Genomic DNA, 21,298 nt, shown 5'->3' with positions numbered 1-21,298 from the left:
CATACGAGATTTAAAGAACCACTGACAGTCACCAGGTGAGTCTAAGTGGAATGTAAGACATTAAGAAAATGTTACTACTATTTAGCTGAGGGTAATTGTACATTCAATTATACATTCAAAAGTCATTAGGATTCTTAAACCTGCTATATAAAGTTTACATACACAATGCTTAGACCACCTGTAATGCAACAAAAGTCCATTTCTATAAAAATGCCTTTAAAATGTATCAATGCTCAGTATAATAGATATATGCATTAGCGGTTCACTCGCTAACACGCTAATGAGCTAAAGGTGCTAACGCATTGACACTGTGCAGCCCCATGCACAGGGCGATCTGCGCTAACCCATTAACGGAGATTTACCATTAATGCGGTTATGGCGTTAATGTCATTTTAATAAGATTAATGCTGACAACACTAATGCATACATAACTTGGATTTAAGTCTTTAAGTCCTTTGACAAACCAAGTACACCCTATGATTTAATAAAATGGTCTGGCACTGATACGGCACCGTTCTAAATTATTTACGACAATCTATGCTGTGGAGCCATAGTCTAAATTAATCTATCTTGCACTCAGCTGTTATGTTATACTGGATTATCTCAACGACATCTCTGCACTGCCTGCACACAAGAGCTTGCCTGGTGTGATAGACAAAAGCATCCATCTGTCTTGTGCTCAGAGCTAATTCTAAGCACCATTTTTAGGATTCCATGATGGTTCTTCTACTTGCTCCTCTTCTTTTTTACTGCTTCCAAGGTATTCATTAAGCATGTGGTCAGTTGTGGCCATGATATTTAATCCTGGATACTGTCCTGACACTCACTAGTCCTAGGCCTCCTTCCTTCTGCTGAGCATAGTCTCAGGGTGATGGATTTAGGATGAAAACATCCAAGGACTTTTCTTGCCTTGATGGCCTCTAATGTTGTTTTCCACTTTCACATGGAATTCCCGGTGAAGTCTCTTAGTGTCCTAAAGCTCTTGTACATTTCCAGGCATTCCAGAATCCAAGTGCGTCCTGTATGACTGGGATTTTATCTGAATCAGTTTGCAGGTGCATCCGTCTAATCCAAGTTGCCAAGAACTTTTTCTTCTGGAAACAAAGAAGTGTTTTGTTGCTTATCTAGAGTAACTTGTTTTTTAACTATAGTGATTTTGATTAATAAAACAAATAACAAACTTGGGCTGTACCGAATTGGGTCACTACCTGCAATCATTGGAGCCTTGCTACTCATTAGCCATTCGTGACACTTTTCCAGCAATCAGTCATTCTTAATTTGCCCTGCTTGGTTTCATTAAACTTGAATGTCTGCTGCCATATGATATTCAGCTGAGTCATCAACACATTATATTTTTGAAAGACTTAGTCTTAAAGGCCATAGGGGGTGTAACTGTACTCAGTTACCTGTTGAATGTGACATCGTGGTCTCTGGAGTCAAAAGCCCAAAGAACATTCCTGCAATTCACAGAAAGAATTTAAATATGGCTGAAGTCAAATGCAAGAATTTCTTTGAATGGAAAATTATCCTTATTTGTTTACTCTCAAAGCCTACCACGCAGATAATTGTTGTGTCATGCATTGCACCTACTATATTTACTTAAAAATATAACTATGAATAAATTCACAAAAATACGTGGTCATTTATTATTTGATAATCAAATGGTTTACAAAAGCACCATAAAAACAATGAAGCCAGCTTCAGTAAATTTCCGTTGTTTACATGTTGTGATCAGCGACTGGTTGCTCTTTGTAGATTTACACAACTGAATTCAGGAGGTTTCATAGATATCTTGGCTGATTTCCATTACTCTAACAGTATACTGTATAGAAAGACAGTATACAGCTGGCATAAAAGTGGAATTCAGTGAATTCCACTTATGTCCGTAATAATATCTGTAACCATCAAATTAATCTACTACAGTTGATGTAAACCACCACTGACCATGGGCACCACAGTCACTGTTACAATAAATTCACCACAGTACAACAAGCTAAGCTCTTTCCACCCGTACAAACTACCGAGTAGTTTCAGGCAGAATTTGAGTAACACATAGATATTATAGCTGAGTTTGTTTTGCAGGAATAGCTACTATGTGATCAGTTCATTCCAATTCCACTTTATTTATACAGCGCTAATTCACCAAAATAATACATACAGAGAAAAACCCAACAGTCAAAATGATGACGTTACATATAAGGTTTAAATTTGCAGTTTATCAAGCGTCACTCAGCTGTCGTTTCCTGTCTCTCCTATCCTGTCTTTTCTCAAATCTCCCTGTGTACAGCAGCTGGACCTTAAGCTGACAACACATTGTGCAACAAACTACACACAACAGTTTGTGTGTTTGCTAATATTTGTTAAAATGTTACATTTGAAATGACCTGACACTTAAAAAAAAAAGGTGACTCCCTATATGCGCCCTCCTCTTCTGTAGGGTGGGCTAGATTCTGAATTTACAGATACCTGCACTCTTTCTGGCCCACTTTGAGTCCCAAATATAAACATTATAAACAAACCTAAAGTCACAAGTTGATTTTAAAAATACAAGAAGTAAAAAAATACTTGTTTAAAAGTGTAGGGAGTAAAGGCAAAAAGTTGTCAGAAAAATAAATACTCAAGTAAAGTACAGGTACCTGAAAAGTCGACAGTATTGAAGTATTTGTACTTCTGAGTATAATTATAATTGTGGGTTTATGTTCTAAAAACCTTACGAGAATACGTTCCAATTTTGAAAGCCAACAATTAAAGTAAAACATTAAAACTAAAAACAACTATTACTACCAGTAAAGCAACTAATAGAAATAAATAAATATTTGTACATGTAAAATTTGAATTTATAATCAAAGTTTAGAAAGTACCTGATCTGATGTGTTGTGTACCCTGTGGCTTCCCTGTAACATCTGTGGTCCAACGTGCCAAAACATTCACACCGTATGGAAATCCATCACAGTGAGATGGATTTGCATACTCTGGTCTGGTGAGGTGATGTTGTTGGCACGTGCATTGTCAGGTAGCCACTAAACTAAAGGTTTAGTGGTACATCTGCTGTGTTTTGACTGTGAATCCTTCTGTGTAACTAAAGGTCCATTTATTCGTACGCAATGCAAAACAATTATGGAGAAGAGTTAAGGGAATTTGGTTACCACTTCCTGGCCGAGTTGTTGTCATTCCTAATTGCTTCCACTTTATTACAATACTACTAACTACAGGGGTTTTACCTTAAAATATAAAGAAGCTTTAGGTGGCTGTTGGTGGTATATAAATAAAACTGAACCGAATTTCATTTAATTAAATTTCACTGAACAATTGACTATGGAATATTTAGTAGTGACCAGTGTTGGTCAAGTTACTTGAAAAAGTAATCAGTAACTAATTACTGATTACTTCCCCAAAAAGTAATCCCTTTAATTTACTGATTACTTATTTTCAAAAGTAATTAGTTACTTAGTTACTTTTTAAAAACACGATTTACAACCTGAATAGGTAATAAAGCGATAGATCTTTCAGCCCAATTCTACTTTTTCTACATAATCCATCATACAAAATGTAATCAAATGGAAAAGTCTCTTTTTAAAACTTGTTTTATTAGTTTTAATCTTTTAACTTTATGCATCAAGCAAAAATTTAATTATATGCAACATTCTCTGACTGGAAGAAATTTGTTTAACATTTAAACCTATTTTCTGCACATTCCAGCACATAAAATAAAATATTTTTGTGTTTACACTCAGTCTTTCAAATAGATGCAAGTAAAACACAGCAGAAAATAAATAAAATCAAAGACTCAGCGGTCCTGTTGCTCTGTTTTCACCTGTATAGCAGGCGGAGGTTTGTCCTGTAAAAAGAAGTTTTCTTCCCACGCAGTGAACAGCGGACGCTAATGTTTTTGTCACTTTTTACGGAATCAAACTCAAAGTAAGGTCAGTACTTCCACGCTTTAAACGCGGCATGGTCATACTCTCTCTAGCACTCGATATATGATCTATTGTTGATCTGCACACAGCTGTTGTCACGCACGTCGCACTTGGTTACGTCATTGTCATGAGACACTCACAAAAGAATCATGGTTTTAGTAACGTAGTAACGCAGCATGCTTACGGGTAAGTAACGGTAATCTAATTACCTTTTTTGCAATAGTAATCCCTAACTTTACTCATTACTTGAAAAAAGTAATCAGATTACAGTAACACGTTACCGCGTACTGTATTTTCAACCCCTCATAGTACCATATGAACCCAATGAAGCACTTTGCTCTCAGACTGCAGGATTACTTGTGGTTTCTGGGGTATTTAAAAGTAGAATGGGAGGCCAAACCAGTTCCCAGTTTGGATTTGGGAGACAGACATCCTCTCTACTTTTAAGATTTGGCTCAAAACTTCTTTTTTTTAAAATACATATATTTTGAGTTGGATCAGCTGACCTCCCTTAATTAAGCTGCAGTACATCTTCCACTCTATATGTGTTTATACAACACTCTGCATTTAATCATTGTTATTCTCTTGCATTGTGTGCCTTTTGGCCTTACTCCCTCCCCTCACCCCAACCAGTCGCTGCTCCTGCCTGAGGCTTCTTCCCGTTAAAAGGGACTTTTTCCTTCCAACTGTCGTAAAGTGCTTGGTCATAGGAGGTTGTTTGTTTGTTGGGGTTTTCTCTCTATTATTATAGGGTCTATTAGATGCATTGAGGCCAATACTGTAGTACTGTTGTGATCTGACACTATAGAAATAAAAAAGGAATTGACCCATATTTACTTTATTCTCCTGTTTTAACTTTAAGTAAGAGAATGATAAAGCTCAAGAAAATGCACTTATTTACATGTAAGTCCTTATTTGCAAATGCAAATTTGAAAATGCTTAAGATTACGAGAATCTCCAAAGTGTTTCTAGTGTGTTGTTATTCTGCCTTTCTTTCATCTTGTCATTTCCCTGTGTATAAACAATTAAAGACCAAAGTGAGTTCATGAACCCCTTTTAAACTAGAGGTACATGTTTAATTGAACTTAATCTTCTGTTTTAACTTTCAGCAAGAGGATGATCAAGCTTAAGATAATACTTTTATTTACATGCAAGTCCTTATTTGCAAATGCAAAAGTTTAATATTTAGATTTATTACAAGTGACTATTAAGATTACTTGATTGTCAAAAGTGTTTTTATTGTCATTCTGCTTTTTTTCCCACATGTCGTTACTCTTCAGTGTGCAAAGTCAAGCTGAGTTCTTGAAACCACTTTATAGTAGAGGCTGATGTATAACCACACTTGGATATGCATTTTCATACATGTAAAAAGAACCACGCACACACACACACGCACACACAGGTGACTGCCTCCATCTAGTGGTGAATAATGGAACACCGGTGTAGAAAATCATAACAGTCTTTTTTTCTCTTCTTTACTACTGTCACAAAACCCTGCACGATCATTATATTTCAGTATGACAAAAATTAATTTCTAAGCCAAAATTATGCAGCAGCTCAGAACAACCTCCATAATATTTTTCACTTAATTTTTATTCTGAGGATCATCAATACCTGCATTACACACTGTGAGAAGAATTTAGATTTCAGTCAGATCTGAGAAAAGCCACACAAACAGTGCATGGGATTAATGAGTATAGTGATGAGTTTACACCATACTGTGGTCAAATCTTCTCTTTGGTCCTCTTTTAGAGTAATTTGCTGTTCTCCACACATGTGTCTGCCAGAGGAAGAAAGAGATGTGTGAACCTGGTTAGAGATACACTGAAATCCAAACAGTCTAACTTCTAATTTCGACCAGACAACTTACATACTGTTTAGCTGTTTTATTTTTATATCTTAAAGAAAACAGGACCTGATATTACGAGATTATTTATGTTTTTTTCTCTTAAAATAGGTTGTAAAACCGTAAAAAGTCCCCTCTCCCTGGCCTCAAGGATTAATCATCACTTGTTAATGTCAGATAGGATATTTGTGCATTCTTAACAGATCTGTAGCTCAAAATGAAGATTAGACACTGAATTAATCAAAACATAAAACTGGTCCAAAGACATGCAGCTTGTGGGGATAGGTTAATTGGATAATCCAAATTGCCACTAGGTGTGAATGTGCGAGTGAATGTGAGTGTGAATAGTGTCTGTCCCTGTGTGTTAGCCCTGCGACAGACTGGCGACCTGTCCAGGGTGTACCCCGCCTCTCGCCCTATGACAGCTGGGATAGACTCCAGCGCCCCCCGCGACCCTGAAAAGGATAAGCAGAAGCGAATGGATGGATGGATAAAACTGGCCATGAAATTCTTCTAGTTTCCGAACATTTCTCTCTTTAACATATGGATGAAATAAAACATAACCATATATGGGTCACTGGTGACATGGTGTTCACTGTAAGTACGTTATTCAGGATCTGTACCTTCCTTTTGTTGATTTCCATTTTTTTTTAAATCAAACCAAAAGGAAATGCACTGATGGACTTAACAACAATAAGACTTATTTAAGTTTATTCATATTCTACATAATATCTTTTACAAATTAAACACATCGACTATTCTTTGTCATTAAGCATTGCCAGATTTTTCATAGCTTTACAAATTGAACGCTGTTGCTTCTCACAGCAAATAACCAAACTCAATAAGTTATTAATTACTACATTATTAATTATTACATTAATTGTGTTGTATGTGCAATATGCACATGGGGCTAATAATTAACATGTTATATAATATGTTATACCTTGCATAGGAAATGTCAGTGAGGCTGTAGTTGTACCAGTGTTGCTACTTACGGTATCTAGTTTGAAAAGAGCAGAAAAAGAATGACAAGAAAAAATTAGAAAACTCAAAATTCCAAATATCATATCTGAACCTTAATAATTCCCAGTGTGCAATAAGTTCATGTTACTCACAAATGGAATTGTAATTAAATAAAATAATAATAAATATTTTAATCTGTGAAAAAAAAAGTTTTGTATCAAACCAAAAGTAAAATAACTGATGCACTTGGTATGAATAAGACTTATATAAAACCAGAAGCTGCAGGTGGCCTGTTACCAGTCCTCAGTGGAGGGAGGGCTCTCCTACTGTCCAGGTGTTTGGGACACAGGAGCCTCAACTGAGAACAGGAAGGATACACAGAGGGTAATTGCAGAGCCCAAAAGATCATTGGCTGCCACCTCTGTTCGCCATCATCAGATGACACAGTTTTTTCAGGCTCCTCAAATCTAGCACGTCTTCTCTTTGACATGAAAAGACCGTGATTGAGCAAATCAAGGAGGCCTGGAAAGCTGGTGGAGTCTGCTGCTCTGTTTTTTTGTGTAGTACTCATAACAGAGTGCAACAACCCCCCAGAAGAAAGGCGGCTCAAAGCTGCTCATGCCAGGTTTGGAGTAGGTTAGATACCATTTGCCTTTGCCCTTTTTAAAATGTCATCTTTATCCTTACTGGCTTGAATTAAGCGTTTCTTATAAACTTGTCCAAGAGTGTCGGCCACATAAGAGTTAATTGGAGCTCTTGCAACCACTGTCTTGACCCATTTTTCAGCTAGTCTTAAATTCTTGGTTTTTGTGCAATATAGACAAGAAATTTTTGGGGGGGGAAACAAGAATTTCTTGGAATTTGTATGTTGCAGATTTCAATACAGAGACAGCACGGTGAAGCTTTTCTTTTTCCAAAATGTCTGTTATCAATCCTGAAAACTTTTTTTGTTTGTTTTTCCCATTTCTCTCTTTTGTTAACAAATCTTTAATTAACTGTTTATACACATGGTTCAGTTTGAGCAACACAAACTGAATCCATTAATTTCTTCACAGTTTTACTTCAGTTAAACCCAAAGTCATTGAGTTTCTCCACAGCTTCCCGTGCTATCTCCTGGTCCATTGAAACACCTTATTAATGAAGGAGATAAAAGGCTTCATTCGTTCTTCAAATGGGGGTCCTCCATGGATTGGATCAGGTGCTCTAAGGATTTGTTGACACTGTTGCATCGGGAGGTGAAACTCAGGTACGTAAGCATTAATCAGTGCCAAGAAAGAGAACAGCTCCCTGGTTCTGGACACAGTAGGATTATCTGTGATGTCAGTCTCCAAAACTCCTGCTACATTTTCATTTTGTTCCACGGCTTTAAGCTTAGACTTCAGAATGAAGAGGAACGTTTTGTGTCTTTCTTTAAATCCCACTGGACTAGTTTCTGAAGCAGAAACAGATACCTGAAGAGATGTGGATTAGACAGATAAACATAACATAATTACACTATCATGCATAGTGTCCACCCCATACTGCCTTCTTAGTTTATGCTTTCTGACATGAAGACTAACAAAACTAGATGCTGCATCTCTCCCAAAACACAACAAAACACAACAAAAAACAAATCAAAACAAAAACACTAACCATAGTTGCAGCACAGATGTTATAATTTGCTATAACATTTTGACAGCTCAGCTAATGTACAGGTAAACCCTTTGAATCAAAACCTCATTCTTCATTGTGCTTTTTTTCCACATAGCTCAGCCTGATGTCAGTGAGAGTGGATATGCTTGATATGGTCAAGTCAGGTGCACAGCCTACCTGCTGGGGTGCTTTTTCGCTACTTACATTTAGGGCACACTGCCCTTATAGGCAGCGAGTGCGGGTTGGTTGCAATACCTGTACCTATTCAGCTGGCTTGCTCCAGTTTCCATAGGGAGCTGTGCAGGATATTCCTCTTCTTCTGAGGGCCCACGATCAATATTTTAACAACCATAACCAGTACTGGCCACTGTTTACTTGCATGGTGCAAGTTCAGCAGTCCGTGTATTTTGTTTTAAGTGTATGTGTGCATGCGCGTTTGTGGTTTCTTGTTTTATTAAAATGTACACTTTCTCAAGACTGTGAGCCGCGAGCTTGGTGCTTGGTGTCCTTGTAGAGTTTTTCATTGACTTTTAACATGTTTTTAACTTGAGAGACAGATTTTGTTTTTAAAACAGCAAACTAAAGACACACCAGTAGCCGTCGGACCTTCAGTGGTGGGTCACTCTTTTAACACTTAATATGACTACTTCATGTTATGGATGCACAGTGTGAGCATTCAGGTCACATCAGAGCATTGGGCCATATGGTGTGAGTACCTGCATCATGACCTACAAACTTCTAACCTCTGCAATTCAATTGTACAGTTTGAGCAGGAGCTGAATCACACACAGTGCATGCCAGCTTAACTCCTGTCCATTGTACAGTTTTATGTAATCCAAGACAGGTTGTGCCACAGTTAGCTTTATTGTTTTATTCTTTGTGTTATTTTGACCAACACAAAGACATACGAACATTGGAGCATCCTTGAATCTCTACAATCTTTTCTGGTTTTTAAGATTTTGTATTTCCTGGGAATGGAATTCCCCTAGATAGCGTTGTCATTTTATTTTTATTATAACCCCTTTTGATCGCTTTGTCACATCTGGACATTAAATTATCGAATCACCAAATAGATTTATGATTTATTACAGCTTGGATTGTTAGGTTCTTAACTTACAAATTTTAAATAAAGAGAAAATTTAACTGTTTTTCTGTCTTTCAAAAACACACAAGAGATATTTTAGCTTACTCACCTTTTAGGAGACCTGTTAGAGCTGCAGCAGGTGTGTGATGACAGGAGAGTCTCAGCCACGCCTGCTGCATACTGCACATTCCTGTGTCTTTGGTATTATGTAATATGTTCCATTGTGCTGAGCGTGATGTCATCTCTCCCTGGGGATCAAGCATGTTAGTGAGACAATTGTATTAATCTTTGTGCATTAGTAAAATACCTTCAATCATAGCTTCATTCATTTCAGCAGAAATGAAAATGAAATGAAAAGTACTGCTTTCCTGTATATAGTCAGTTTACCAGAAATTTGTCTTAATGGTTTCTAATTACAGTGATATCATGCAGTATAATTAAGCTGTTGGTTTTATTATCAAATCATTAAGATCCAATACCAGCGTCTCTTAAACGGAGAAGAATGGACTGCACGGCAAATCACTAAAATTAATAAAGTTCATCCACTGAAAGGTTCTCACAATGATCAGAATCGACTGATTTCTGTGATTTATTTATTGTAATAACGTTAGTATATTCATTTGAACAAAACAGAATATTTAACAGGTCAAATTGATATCATTCAACAGATCTAGTAAACCCATAGTTCAAAATTAATTAGGGCCCAAGCACTGAAGTGCAAAGGCCCTATTGGTTCCGTTTATTATTTTTCAGTGAAATTAATGGCCTTTAACATGTTGAACTCATTAAATTTTGTACACGTTTTAGGTCTGGTGAAAAATTACATATTTTAATGGTTCACATATGGGCGGTGCAAAATTGCTCTAGAACACCACCTATGCATTGTTTAATGAAGTCCTACAAACACATAGTTTGAGTCACATAGATTAGATTTGGTAAACATGTGTAACATGGCGAGACAAACAAAAGTCTGTAGACCGATTGATGCAAACCCAACAGGAAGTCCACCATTTTGAATTGAAAGTGACATTTTGGTGCTAATTTTGCCATTTCCAGGCCCTAAACTTGTGCGAGCTCCTCCTAGGGATTTGATCAGATCACCTTCATATTTGGTCAGTGTCAACTACACCGCTGAGTTTTTGTCATAGGGTGTGGACATGGCGCCACAGCAAATTTCAATCATTCACCATGAAAATCTTATTTGCTCTCCCTTCCTACATGCATCATTCCTACGTTGATCGTGGCTCAAGAGTTGGGTGTTCACCTGGTAAGAAGGTTGCCGGTTCGAGCCCCGGCTTGGTCTCGGTCGTTGTGTCCTTGGGCAAGACACTTCACCCGTTGCCTACTGGTGGTGGTCAGAGGACCTGGTGGCGCCAGTGTCCGGCAGCCTCGCCTCTGTCAGTGCGCCCCAGGGTGTAGCTTGCCATCACCAGTGTGTGAATGGGTGGATGACTGGTTGTGTAAAGCGCTTTGGGGTCCTTAGGGACTAGTAAAGCGCCATACAAATACAGGCCATTTACCATTTTACATTCTTCAAGCTGGACCAAACTTCTCACATGTGATAAGGCTCCCTTGCTGAACATATTTAACTGCTATATTTAACATCAGCAGCAGCGCCAACTAGTGGGAACAGAAAATGTCATGTTTTACAATTCTGGTATAGCATAGAGGTGGATGACCCAAGCCACCTTTCGTCAAAAGGCGTGACACGTTTGGAAAGATTGATATTTGTAATCAATGGTTAGAGTCCCACCCAGTGGGAAGAGAAATAAAATCTATCAGTGTGACACCAGATCGGACTTGCTGGGTGTAGGTGTTGGGAGCAGGGGCAGATCTAGAAGGGTGGCATGGAGTGGCAAGTGCCACCCTAAAATGATCCTTTGCCACCCCAAGTGCCACCCCTGTTTTGCATATGACAATGTTGTTTATTAAAATAAGATAGCATTAACAGTTTGAGCGTAGTTACAGTCAACATTGAATATAAATGCTAAAACTGAATATATTGCATAGTGTCCTGGATTTTGCCACCCTCATGCCACTCTAAGAAAATTTCTCTAGATCCCCCCCTGGTTGGGAGTAGCTTAACACGCCCTCTCAACACTGCTTGCAGCTTTCATTGTTTAATTGTTGTTGCATTCCATGTTTAGAGAATAAGCTTGTTTTCACGTTCACTTTTGCGTCTGTGTAAGTTTCGCTTCTGAGTCCTTCTGTCTTCACGGCCTCAGCCATGACCGTCCCACATCTTTGAAATGATTTTGCTAATCGTCTTTCTTAAAGACATGAGAGAAGATCATGAACCCTAAATTGTCCTCTAATTATAGAATGACTCATAACAGGGTTCAACAACCATTCTGCAACAGCCCACACTATGTAACAGCGATCCCGAGCGGCGCAATCACAAACAAATCGCGCAGTACGTATAAAATACAGATTTCCCAGGCACAGTGAAGGCGGCATTTTCCCCGCATCAACCTGCTCGGTCTCAGTCCGCCAGCTGTCCGTTTGTCTTCCGCACAGGTTTGTGTCAACTCGTCCTTTTGTGTCACATCCAGAAAACTCCAGATGGGAATCTAAATGCCGGCTGTCTGGAATATTTCCCCGCGGACTAACCTGGACTGTGTGCGGACACAGAGGGAACAAGGGGGAAAAAGCGGCAGCGCTAACGGGCGGTAATGTTAATACGTTAGCCACGGCAGGTGCACCACGGCCACGACTGACAGGCTGTCAAACCGCAAAAATCACCGTTTCATCTCTTCACAAAGCTACCTTGGATACTCTGTCGAGGTAAGGGGACTTTAATGTCTGTTTGTGCCGTTTTTTGTTTTGTTTTTTAACCTATTCCCCGGCATCTCGACGGGGAGCGGGAGATTAGTGTAGCCAAGTTAGCTAATTGTCGGTTTAACACTTTAACGGACAGAGGCGATCGCAGGTTTTTAAATCCGTGACACATTAAAGGCCCTCTGTTTTAATCAAGGGCTGGACGCTTTCATGGCAGCTTTCCAGGCCTGTGTGTGTGACGGGTGCGACACTGGAAACCAGTGTTGACCACTGGGAACTGCACTTTTTTTTGTGTGTCATGTAAACAGCAGACTGATTTTGTTAAACGTGTTCAATAAACAGAGGAAGACGGGACAAGTGACTTTGCCCTGTGGTCTCGACAAGCAGGAAGTTTTGCTTTCAATTCCAGGCTTTATTATGCAGCATGTACAATTAGGAGGAAGCGAAAATGATCACGTGACACTCTCAAGCGTACTTAAAACAATGACATAAATATTTAAGAACGTTGCAAGTGTTTATAACACCTGCTCTCCGTGGAAGTGCTCAACTTTCTGTTTGTTTTGGCGGTGCTTTTTGTCGTTGTTGTTGTTGTTTTTATCAGTGAAAGCCAGATCTGCTCAAGTTTGCCATCACGAGAAAAGGAAAAGTTGGCACATTTTGACATTTGAGTCTCAAAGAATAATTAATACTCGTGATTTCTTTTTTTCTGACTGTAAATGACTGGCAGCACATTGAAATTCCGCAAACCAGCTGCAAAAAACTGCATTTGCCTGGTTTATTTGTTATGAAAAGCATAACAAGTAAACTGTTTTTCTCTAGGCCTTGTATGTTTATTTTTGTGTTTTTAAGCTATTAATTTGACAGAATTCAATTTGAAGACATTCATTAGCAATAAACTTAAACTTGTTTCTTCTGTTTTCAGCAGCCTGCAGAAAATTAAACCACACTTTAGGAAACGCGTGGAGTCCTTTTTTCCTCCTGTTTCTTTTCCTTTTACTCTCTCCTATCCCGACCACCTCACCCTCTGTTTCCACGTCTGTCCCCCCCTCATCATTGCATCTTTTTCCTATTTTGGGCCACGTCCATCTGTCTCCGGCTCATTTCCCCTGCCCTCACATCCAGTGACATGGCCTCGGCTGAGTCACCGCAGTCCAGTGTCCTTCAGGATGAGCTCACCTGTCCGGTGTGCTTGGACTTGTACCGGGACCCTCACTTGCTTCCTTGCGGGCACAACTTCTGCAAGACTTGCCTCGATCGCCTGAAGCGGCAGGCAGAGCGGAGTCACTTCCGCTGTCCAGAATGCCGTAACAGCCACCAGTGTAGCACCAAATTTCAGAAAAACTTTAAACTTGCCAATATCGCCGATGACTACCGTCACAGGCGCAGGGTTCGCGCCATGCCTCCCACAGCTTTAAAATCAAGGGATCTGCCGTCGTCTTCTCTTGTGCTACAACCTTGCAGGAATGGGACCGCTGTGCCATGTGACTACTGCCCTTCAGGCTCTGCCGAAGCACCGGCTGCCAGTGCTGCTGTGGACTGCTCTTCTGCTGCTTCTGTTTCTCAACAAGGGGGTGATAGCGAGGGAGCAGCAGCTCCTGCTGCTGCCGCTTCGATGTTTGCAGTAAAGACCTGCTTGAAATGCGAGGTGTCGATGTGCCAAGAGCATTTAAAGCCACATCTGGAACTGCCGGCATTCCGCATGCATCCTCTCACCGAGCCGATGAATGACTTCTGGAAGAGGAAGTGCCGTGATCATGATGAGATCTACAGGTAGGGAGGAGGAGGAGATGGCCTTTTGACTTGTTCATGAAGAGTAGCTGAGTGCCTGTAAAACATTTCTTTATTTACTAGTGGGGATGTCCCCCCCCCCCCAGGCTTTACTGATTTGCTCTGTTGACCAGCTTTTAGTGTTCCTTTTTTTTCTGAGCCCTGTTATTTTTACTCCAGATATTACTGCATTGATGACAAGATATGTGTGTGCAACGCCTGTACCATAGAGGGAGGACACTCAGGACACACGATCAAGACTCTGAAAAATACAATGAAGGATTTAAAGGTACACTCTTTACCAAAATTAGTTTCTCCAGTCTGTAATGTTATGATGATAAAGAGGTGTTTTTTTTTTTTTTTGTTTTTTTTTGTTTTTAATGGCTAAACACTGAATATACACGCACTGGCCACTCCATTAGATACATCTGTTCAAATGCTTGTTAATGCGAACATAATCAGGCATTAACTCATTTAGGTAAGTAGAAATGCTGAAATTCTAATTGAGCATCAGAATGAGGAAGAGGGTACTTAAGTGATTTTGAATGATTGATGGCATCACATGGTCTTGTCTGAGTATTTCAGAAACTGAGATTTTCCCACAGAACTGTCTGTAGGATTTGTAGGAATGGTCTGAAAAAGACAAAATGTCCTATGAGTGGCAGTTGAGAATTTATTTAATTGTTTAAGCTAAATGAAAGAACCACAGCAGACCCGTCCACATTTTAGCGCTGTCCAGCGTATACTTTATGCCGTCAGCTGTTTCAACACTGCTTGGCTGTAGCTTTGCAGCTCCCAGTCTCACACACCACCAACGGCAACAACAACATACTGACAGGACGCACTTCTTATTTTACGCTCAATCTTGGAGTCCCTTCATGTTAAACGTGAAACCGTTTTGTGCCTTCATTCGCTTTAAACTTGCTCGGCTGCTCTTGTTTGCCAGGGGGTGCTGGACAAGCAGCTGTACAGGATAGAAAGGAAGTACAGCATGGCTGAGAAAAAATTCCAGGAGCAGAAGGAGAAGGAGCGGCACAGTAAAGTAAGAGGCCTCACATTTCACTATCTAAACATAACTGATACATTTTTTTTTTAGTATGTTACCATTTGTCTTGGGTTTTTTTTTTGTTGTTGTTTTTTTTAAACTACTATTATTTTGCACTTTTGTCTTTTCAATCCCAGTTCTGGGAGGCCTGTACCTAAACATAAATACTGACTCAGCATAAGCATGTGCCAGTGCTACTTCTAGTTCTAGATGAAGCCTTTAAGAGACTTCTGTAAAGCTCATTCCTGAGGAAAGCAGGGATGATCACGCTGGTGGCTGGAATAATTATTAGTGAGGGCTGTGTGGTATCAGGACACAGGTACAGTTTTTCCAAAGCTCCTTATTTATTCAGATAAGGCTAACACAGCACCTTTTCCTTTAGCCTAAACTAGAGATGGACCGATCCGATATTCGTATCGGCATCGGTCTGATACTGACCTAAATTACTGGATCAGATATCGGAGAGAAATAAAAAAAATGTAATCCGATCCATTAAATATCAAAAAAGCACCTCACAAAACTTGCAACACGGCGTAACTCTGCTCATAAACGTAGCACGTCGGAGCAGTATGCATCATGTGATAGGGCGGCTGTGTGTATTTGGAGCCTCACTACCAAACCGGCATTTCATCTCTGAGGAAGTTATCCCAGAGAGAAGTAAAGCAAGTGTGTAAGTTCATCTCTGAATGTTTGTAAAGCATTCCCGCGTTAAGCTTAACAAGCGATATATGGAGCGACTGCCTCTTCTTGCTGCTACTTCAATCATGAAACTGCTTAATGATCAGCTGATCGGCTTTTCTGTCGCGAGTCCGTCTCTCTTGTTTGTTTTTGGCCCACTTTGCACCAGAAAGAGGAAACCAGCGGCTGAACAACAGCAGCACGTTTAAGCTTGATAAGCTGTTGTTAGAATTTATTTAATATTACTTTCTACACCAGGATCTTTTTCTACGCAGCTGACGGCTGGTAACTGTGCAGGGGCGGATCTAGCAAAGTTTAGCCAGGGGGGCCGATAGGGCATGAACAGGGAAAAGGGGGCACAAAGACATACTTTTCTTTCTTATTCTCATTTAAAATGTCTAGCTTTTAATAAATAATTATCTGAATCTTACACCCAAAGTTTTAATCTGATGTAAAATGTATAGAAGTCCATTACTGTATATAGTAACTATTAAGTCTAATATACCCTAGTAAGCTAGTACTTTTTCCTTTGGGAAGGTACCATCTGTGCAGTCTGCAATTCTGTTGAAGAAAGATGTTGAATCTATTTAATTATTCTTGAAAAATAATTGATTTCTGTGCATTTTTTTTCACCACTGCATCAAATTAAAGTTGATTACGTCGATTAAGCATCATGAGGTGGAGGGTGGTTCCCTTTTTTTGTTTTGTTTTTTTTGCTGGGAGTTTTAGAACCCTATTAGTTAGGTTGCTTAATATTTCCGCTAAGTACTCTGTAAAATACCAGAATAGGGAGGATGGTGTAGGTTTAAGTTTATTAGATTGATCAGTTTTTGCTCAACTATGAAATAATTTGAGTGCAGTGTATTTTTTGCATACAGGTATAACACAATAGCTTTAGTGTTTTTGTTTTAAACTTCAGTATGAACTTATACAAAATGCAGCAAGATATTTAAAAAAAACAAAACAGTTCTATTGATTAAAAAACACTGTCTCGGCTTCATATGGGTATCTGCAGATATCCAAATTTATGATATCGGCATCGGACATAAAAAAAGTGGTATCGTGCCATCTGTAGTCTAAACCACACCAAAGTTTTATGAATGTAAGGCCTCAGTCATCCCAAAACTAGATAAAGTCCACCCAGGCCTCTGAAGGTGCAGATTGACACCTGTAGAGGTGCTGGGTCATCATGTTCTAAGAAGCTCTGCTGCACGTTACCTTCGAGTTAAATGGAGCCAGAGACCTCTAAACAGAAGAAAGCTCACAGGATGTTCATGAAAACCACTTTGAAGTTTCTGCAGTTTAATTTGTTTTAGTGTTTTGTATATTCCATGCAGTGATTGGGGAGGGGAACCTTTTCAGCACCATGGAGAGCAATCTGGAGACTTTTTCAACATTCATGCCCATGATGACTGTATAACCACAACTGTACAGTACTGTGGCAAGAGGCTCAGCCACTGTCAGTTCTCCTCTGCATAGAACAGCTTGTTCAGCTTTGTAAACAGGGCGCTCAGGGCACGCGCTTTTTAAAAGTCCTTCTCACTGTGTACGTCCTCCTTGTATGACTTCCCCTTCTGCTACAGGTGTGCCTCCTGCCTCACCTGATACTGCGCTCTGAATCAACCAGCTCCACCTTTCCCATCAGCAGTCAGGCAAAGAGCACAGCCCAGCACCACCACTGTTTAACAATTTACTAACACAAAATTTGAATCCTAAAAAAGAAGTAATATGTCCAAAGTTGAGAACTTGAATGGGTTTAAAAAAAGAAAAAAGAAAAATTATAATTATAAATAAGCTTAATATGGTAAAGAGTATAATAAGAAGGGCTTTTTGTTTCTTTTCTTCTGCTCCCTTAATCACTTAGGCTTGCTGATTGATTTATTTTTAGTACCCAGGATGTCTTTGCTATGGGCACTTGTTTCTGCTTCAAAAAAAACAAAGTTAGGCAATGCTCTGACTCAAGCTTGAGTAACTCTAAATTTCAAGATGCCTAAATAAAACTTTTGAGTTATTAATTTGAAATTTTAACATTGTAACACAAAATTTGGATTTACAGATCCTGGGAAAAAAAAATCTGTGGCAGAAATGAGCTTCCATACCTTCCCGACGCAACCCCAAAGGGGACTGTCTCATCTGGTTAGGTTAGGTGAATGTGTAAAGCACTAGACCGTTTACACATCACTTATTCATGTTGAGTAAATTAAATTCTTGCACTTTTGCACCATCGTCCAGCTGATTGACTTTTTCTTCTTTCCGTCGCTTCCCTCGTTAGAAGTTTATGGACGACACCGAGCTGTGCTTGACCCGACTGGGAGACGAGATGAAGACCAAAGTGCAGAGCTTCATCGGCAGATTGCGAGACTGTGCACGCGCTCACTGTGACATCAACAGCCCGACCATTCAGATGAACATCATCAAGATCACCAAGGACCAGGCGCGCTTACAGGAAGTCCGCTGCGGCATCGAAGGTCTCATGCTCGAGAGCGACCCTTTCCGCTTCATCGAGGTGAGACTCTAACGTGTCACTGTCAAACTGCGGCCGTGATTTTACTCTTAAAGCACGGAACATTTTCTTGTGACATTATTGAACTGATCCAAAAGAAAGTTTATCCTGCTGAAGTTAAAAGCTGTAAAAATACCAACAGAATGCTGTCATCAAACTCTCAGACTACCCTGCTAGGATGATGTAAATGTGATGGTTTATATTCCAGGGCTGCCCACCAAAGTACAATCTATGTGTGGAGAAACACATAGACTTGTTTTAATAATTGATTTATTTGTGTTGATGTCTGTTTTGTCTTTTTCAGGCATACAGGACAAAAGGAAAATAGTAAGTTGTTTTTTTTTTAATTTATTTTTTTAATTTCTCAGTTCATCTTTGCTTTATTCTCACATCATACAGACAAAATAAAGTTTAAACATCCTAATATTTCTCACAGCGGAAATTATCTGTTTATTTTTTGTGGGGAGGAAAAAATAAACACTCAGCAGCCACTTTTTTTGGAATACATCTCATTGGTGCCAGGTTCTTAACTACAGAGCGACTTGAACAGGTTGCTTGAAGTGTTTGAGAGATTTTGGTCAATGTTGACATGACGGTATCACACAGTGGCTGCAGATTTGCCGGCTTTACATGCATGATGTGAATCTCCGGTTCCACCACGTCCCAATGTTGCTCTATTAGATTGAGATCTGCTGACTGTGGAGATTGTTGGAGGACAGTGAACTCACTGTCATGTTCAAGAAACCAGATTGAGATGATTCAACCTTTGTGACATGTATGTTGCTGCAATGTGATTGGCTAATTAGATATTTGCATTCAGCAATTCAACAGGTGTACCTAACAAAGTGGCTGCTGTGTGTGTGTATATCACGAAAAACCATTAGAAGCATAATATTTAAGGAGTTTTTACAAGCACATATTGTAGTTTTACTTAAACTGATTATTATAGACTGACCGAAGTGCTTAGTGATGTGTCAGCATGGTTGCAAACAATTAGCGATTTAAGACGTGTATACATGGATGAAGGAAGCAAACTGTCACTTCTTTTGTCTTTGTGCACTTTAGTTACCGCAGGCAGCTAAGGAAAAACATGTTTTACCCAGAGTATGTCGACATGGAGACGGAGGGTGTGGGAATGACGATGGAAGAGGAAATGAGAAAATTTCTGGAAGATGAGCTCCGGCCTCACATTAGCGATGCTATCAATTCCCTGTGTAAGAAATATTCAGTCATTTGCTGACACTCGTCACTGTGTCTGAAACGGCTTCACAAGCCTCTAACCCGAAAACATCTGGCAGCGTAACGATTTGTGCTGTTTCAGCTCTGCTCAAACTTCTGTTTCATTTTCTCCATCAGGCTACGTTTCTGATCCTGAGGAGGAGCAGGACGAGAATGAGGAAGAGGCTCCGGAGGAGGACGAGGAGGAGGACGATGAAGATGAAGATGACCTAGATGACAGCAGCGAAGAGGAAATGAGAAGTGAGGGGGAGGAGGAGGAAGACGATGAGGAGGAAGATGGGGTGGGACCGCATGATGATGATGATTACAGCCCGGAGGAGGAGGAGGAGGAGGAGGAGGAGGAGGAAGAAGAAGAAGAAGAAGAAGAGGATGGGGATGAGGAGGAGGATGACGAAGAAAGAGGAGTTTAATTGCATTATTTTCCACCTAATGAAGCACTTTGAAGTCGATCCTCGACTGTGGACGAGTGCACAGTCACATGACAAATCGCTCGTCTTCATGTTCGCAGAATGTGAAGATTAAGACTCAAGAAGCCCCACAATTTGCCTCTAACCCTCACACAGCATTCAGACACATGCCGGGCAGTGAAAGCCTCCAGTTCAGCTGGACTTGAAACAAATCAAGGGCTGAGAATTTGCTGAAGTGACTCTCACCCTAAACATGTGTCGCACACTGACAAACCTAATTCAGGTGCTTTCCTTTAGAATCATTCGCTGGACATGAATGTGAATGTATAACGGCTCAGTTTGGGAAACCTTTGCACGTCTGTGACACCAGATTTTCGAGCACTTTGCCAAAAAGATTTTTTACAAAGTGAGAATTTACTCTTTCACCTTGTTAGCTAGATTTGCTCTAGCTTGATTGAAGAACTTTCTGCAAAACGTTTGATACAACAATAGCTCCAAAGAAAGCCCTTCGATCAGAACTTCTGCTGAAGGCTCTGAGAAATCTGCTGGAACAGAACCCGTGTATGAGCTTGTGATTGTTTCAGCATTGTAAGCCAAAGAGAAAAGGTTGTGAGTGAGAGTGTGTGTGCATGCATACTTTAGGAGATGTTTGTCTGCTTGGCATGATGTTTAAAGAAATGTGCTAACAGAAGTTTACTGCAGAATGACTTTTTGCTTTTTGTGCTTTAAAAGCAGTTAATGCATTTACAAACATGTAAAAACAAAAATAATTGTTCCTATGCACAGTTCATACATTCTTCTTAAAATACCAGTTTTAGGTGATGTGTACTTTCGCACTTTACTACTGTTAATGCTGTGGTACACCTGAAACCTTTGAATGTCGACAGCTGATTTCCATTTTGATAAAATTATTTGAGGGGCCAAACTTCAGGAATTGTAAAAATTAGAAATAATAATAAAAAGCCTGGTGAATGTGCACGGTTGTCACGGTGTTGTTTATGTTGCTGGAGAAATGTGACGTAAGAGTTTATATTTTTGCTTTGTGTACAGGAAACTCATTACTGCAGTTTGATTAGGACATTTAAAGCTAACAGGCTGAAGACTTTAAACACAGGAAAATGGGCAAGAAAGAAAATAAAACAAATGTCACATATCCCTAGCATCCTCCTTTTCTGTCACACCAACCTTCTGTTTGTACACCTCATCTGTGCTCTTCCTTTTTGCCTGGCAGCACCACCTTAAACATCTTTAGCTGTCCCTCCAAAATCCACATTACTTTTCTTGTCCTTTCTGGTCACTCCCAGTGAAAATCTTAGCATCTCCAGCTCAGTCGCCATCTCCAAACCGCACATCTAACATCTTGTAAACCTTCCCTTTCAGTCTAGCTGCTATTCTTTCACTCAGATACTCTTCCCTGCCTGCACTGTCTTGTTCACCTC

The 21,298-nt window shown here is 39.7% G+C and overlaps 1 protein-coding gene across 2 annotated transcripts; it reads left to right on the top strand.

Moving 5' to 3' along the window:
- Nucleotides 1-11,862: 11,862 nt before the first annotated feature.
- On the top strand, nt 11,863-20,835 carry zgc:92594 (uncharacterized protein LOC436996 homolog). 2 transcript variants are annotated; one of them, XM_005950791.3, is made up of 8 exons: nt 11,863-12,226; nt 13,146-13,990; nt 14,168-14,276; nt 14,934-15,029; nt 17,983-18,216; nt 18,518-18,540; nt 19,279-19,427; nt 19,570-20,835. In XM_005950791.3, exons 2-8 carry the CDS (start codon nt 13,347-13,349, stop codon nt 19,860-19,862), a joined length of 1,548 nt encoding a protein of 515 aa, XP_005950853.1. In that variant the 5' UTR covers nt 11,863-12,226; nt 13,146-13,346; the 3' UTR covers nt 19,863-20,835. The 2 variants fall into 2 exon arrangements, with proteins under 2 accessions (XP_005950853.1, XP_005950852.1); XM_005950790.1 differs by having other exon boundaries at nt 11,864-12,226; nt 13,143-13,990.
- Nucleotides 20,836-21,298: the final 463 nt, after the last annotated feature.

Source organism: Haplochromis burtoni, unplaced genomic scaffold (assembly GCF_018398535.1).
Source record: "Haplochromis burtoni strain Fernald_Lab_line unplaced genomic scaffold, NCSU_Asbu1 Contig_744, whole genome shotgun sequence".
NCBI classification, from domain to species: Eukaryota; Metazoa; Chordata; class Actinopteri; order Cichliformes; family Cichlidae; genus Haplochromis; species Haplochromis burtoni.
Note: the sequence above shows the minus strand (reverse complement) of the source record. Positions and strands in the feature narration are given on the sequence as shown.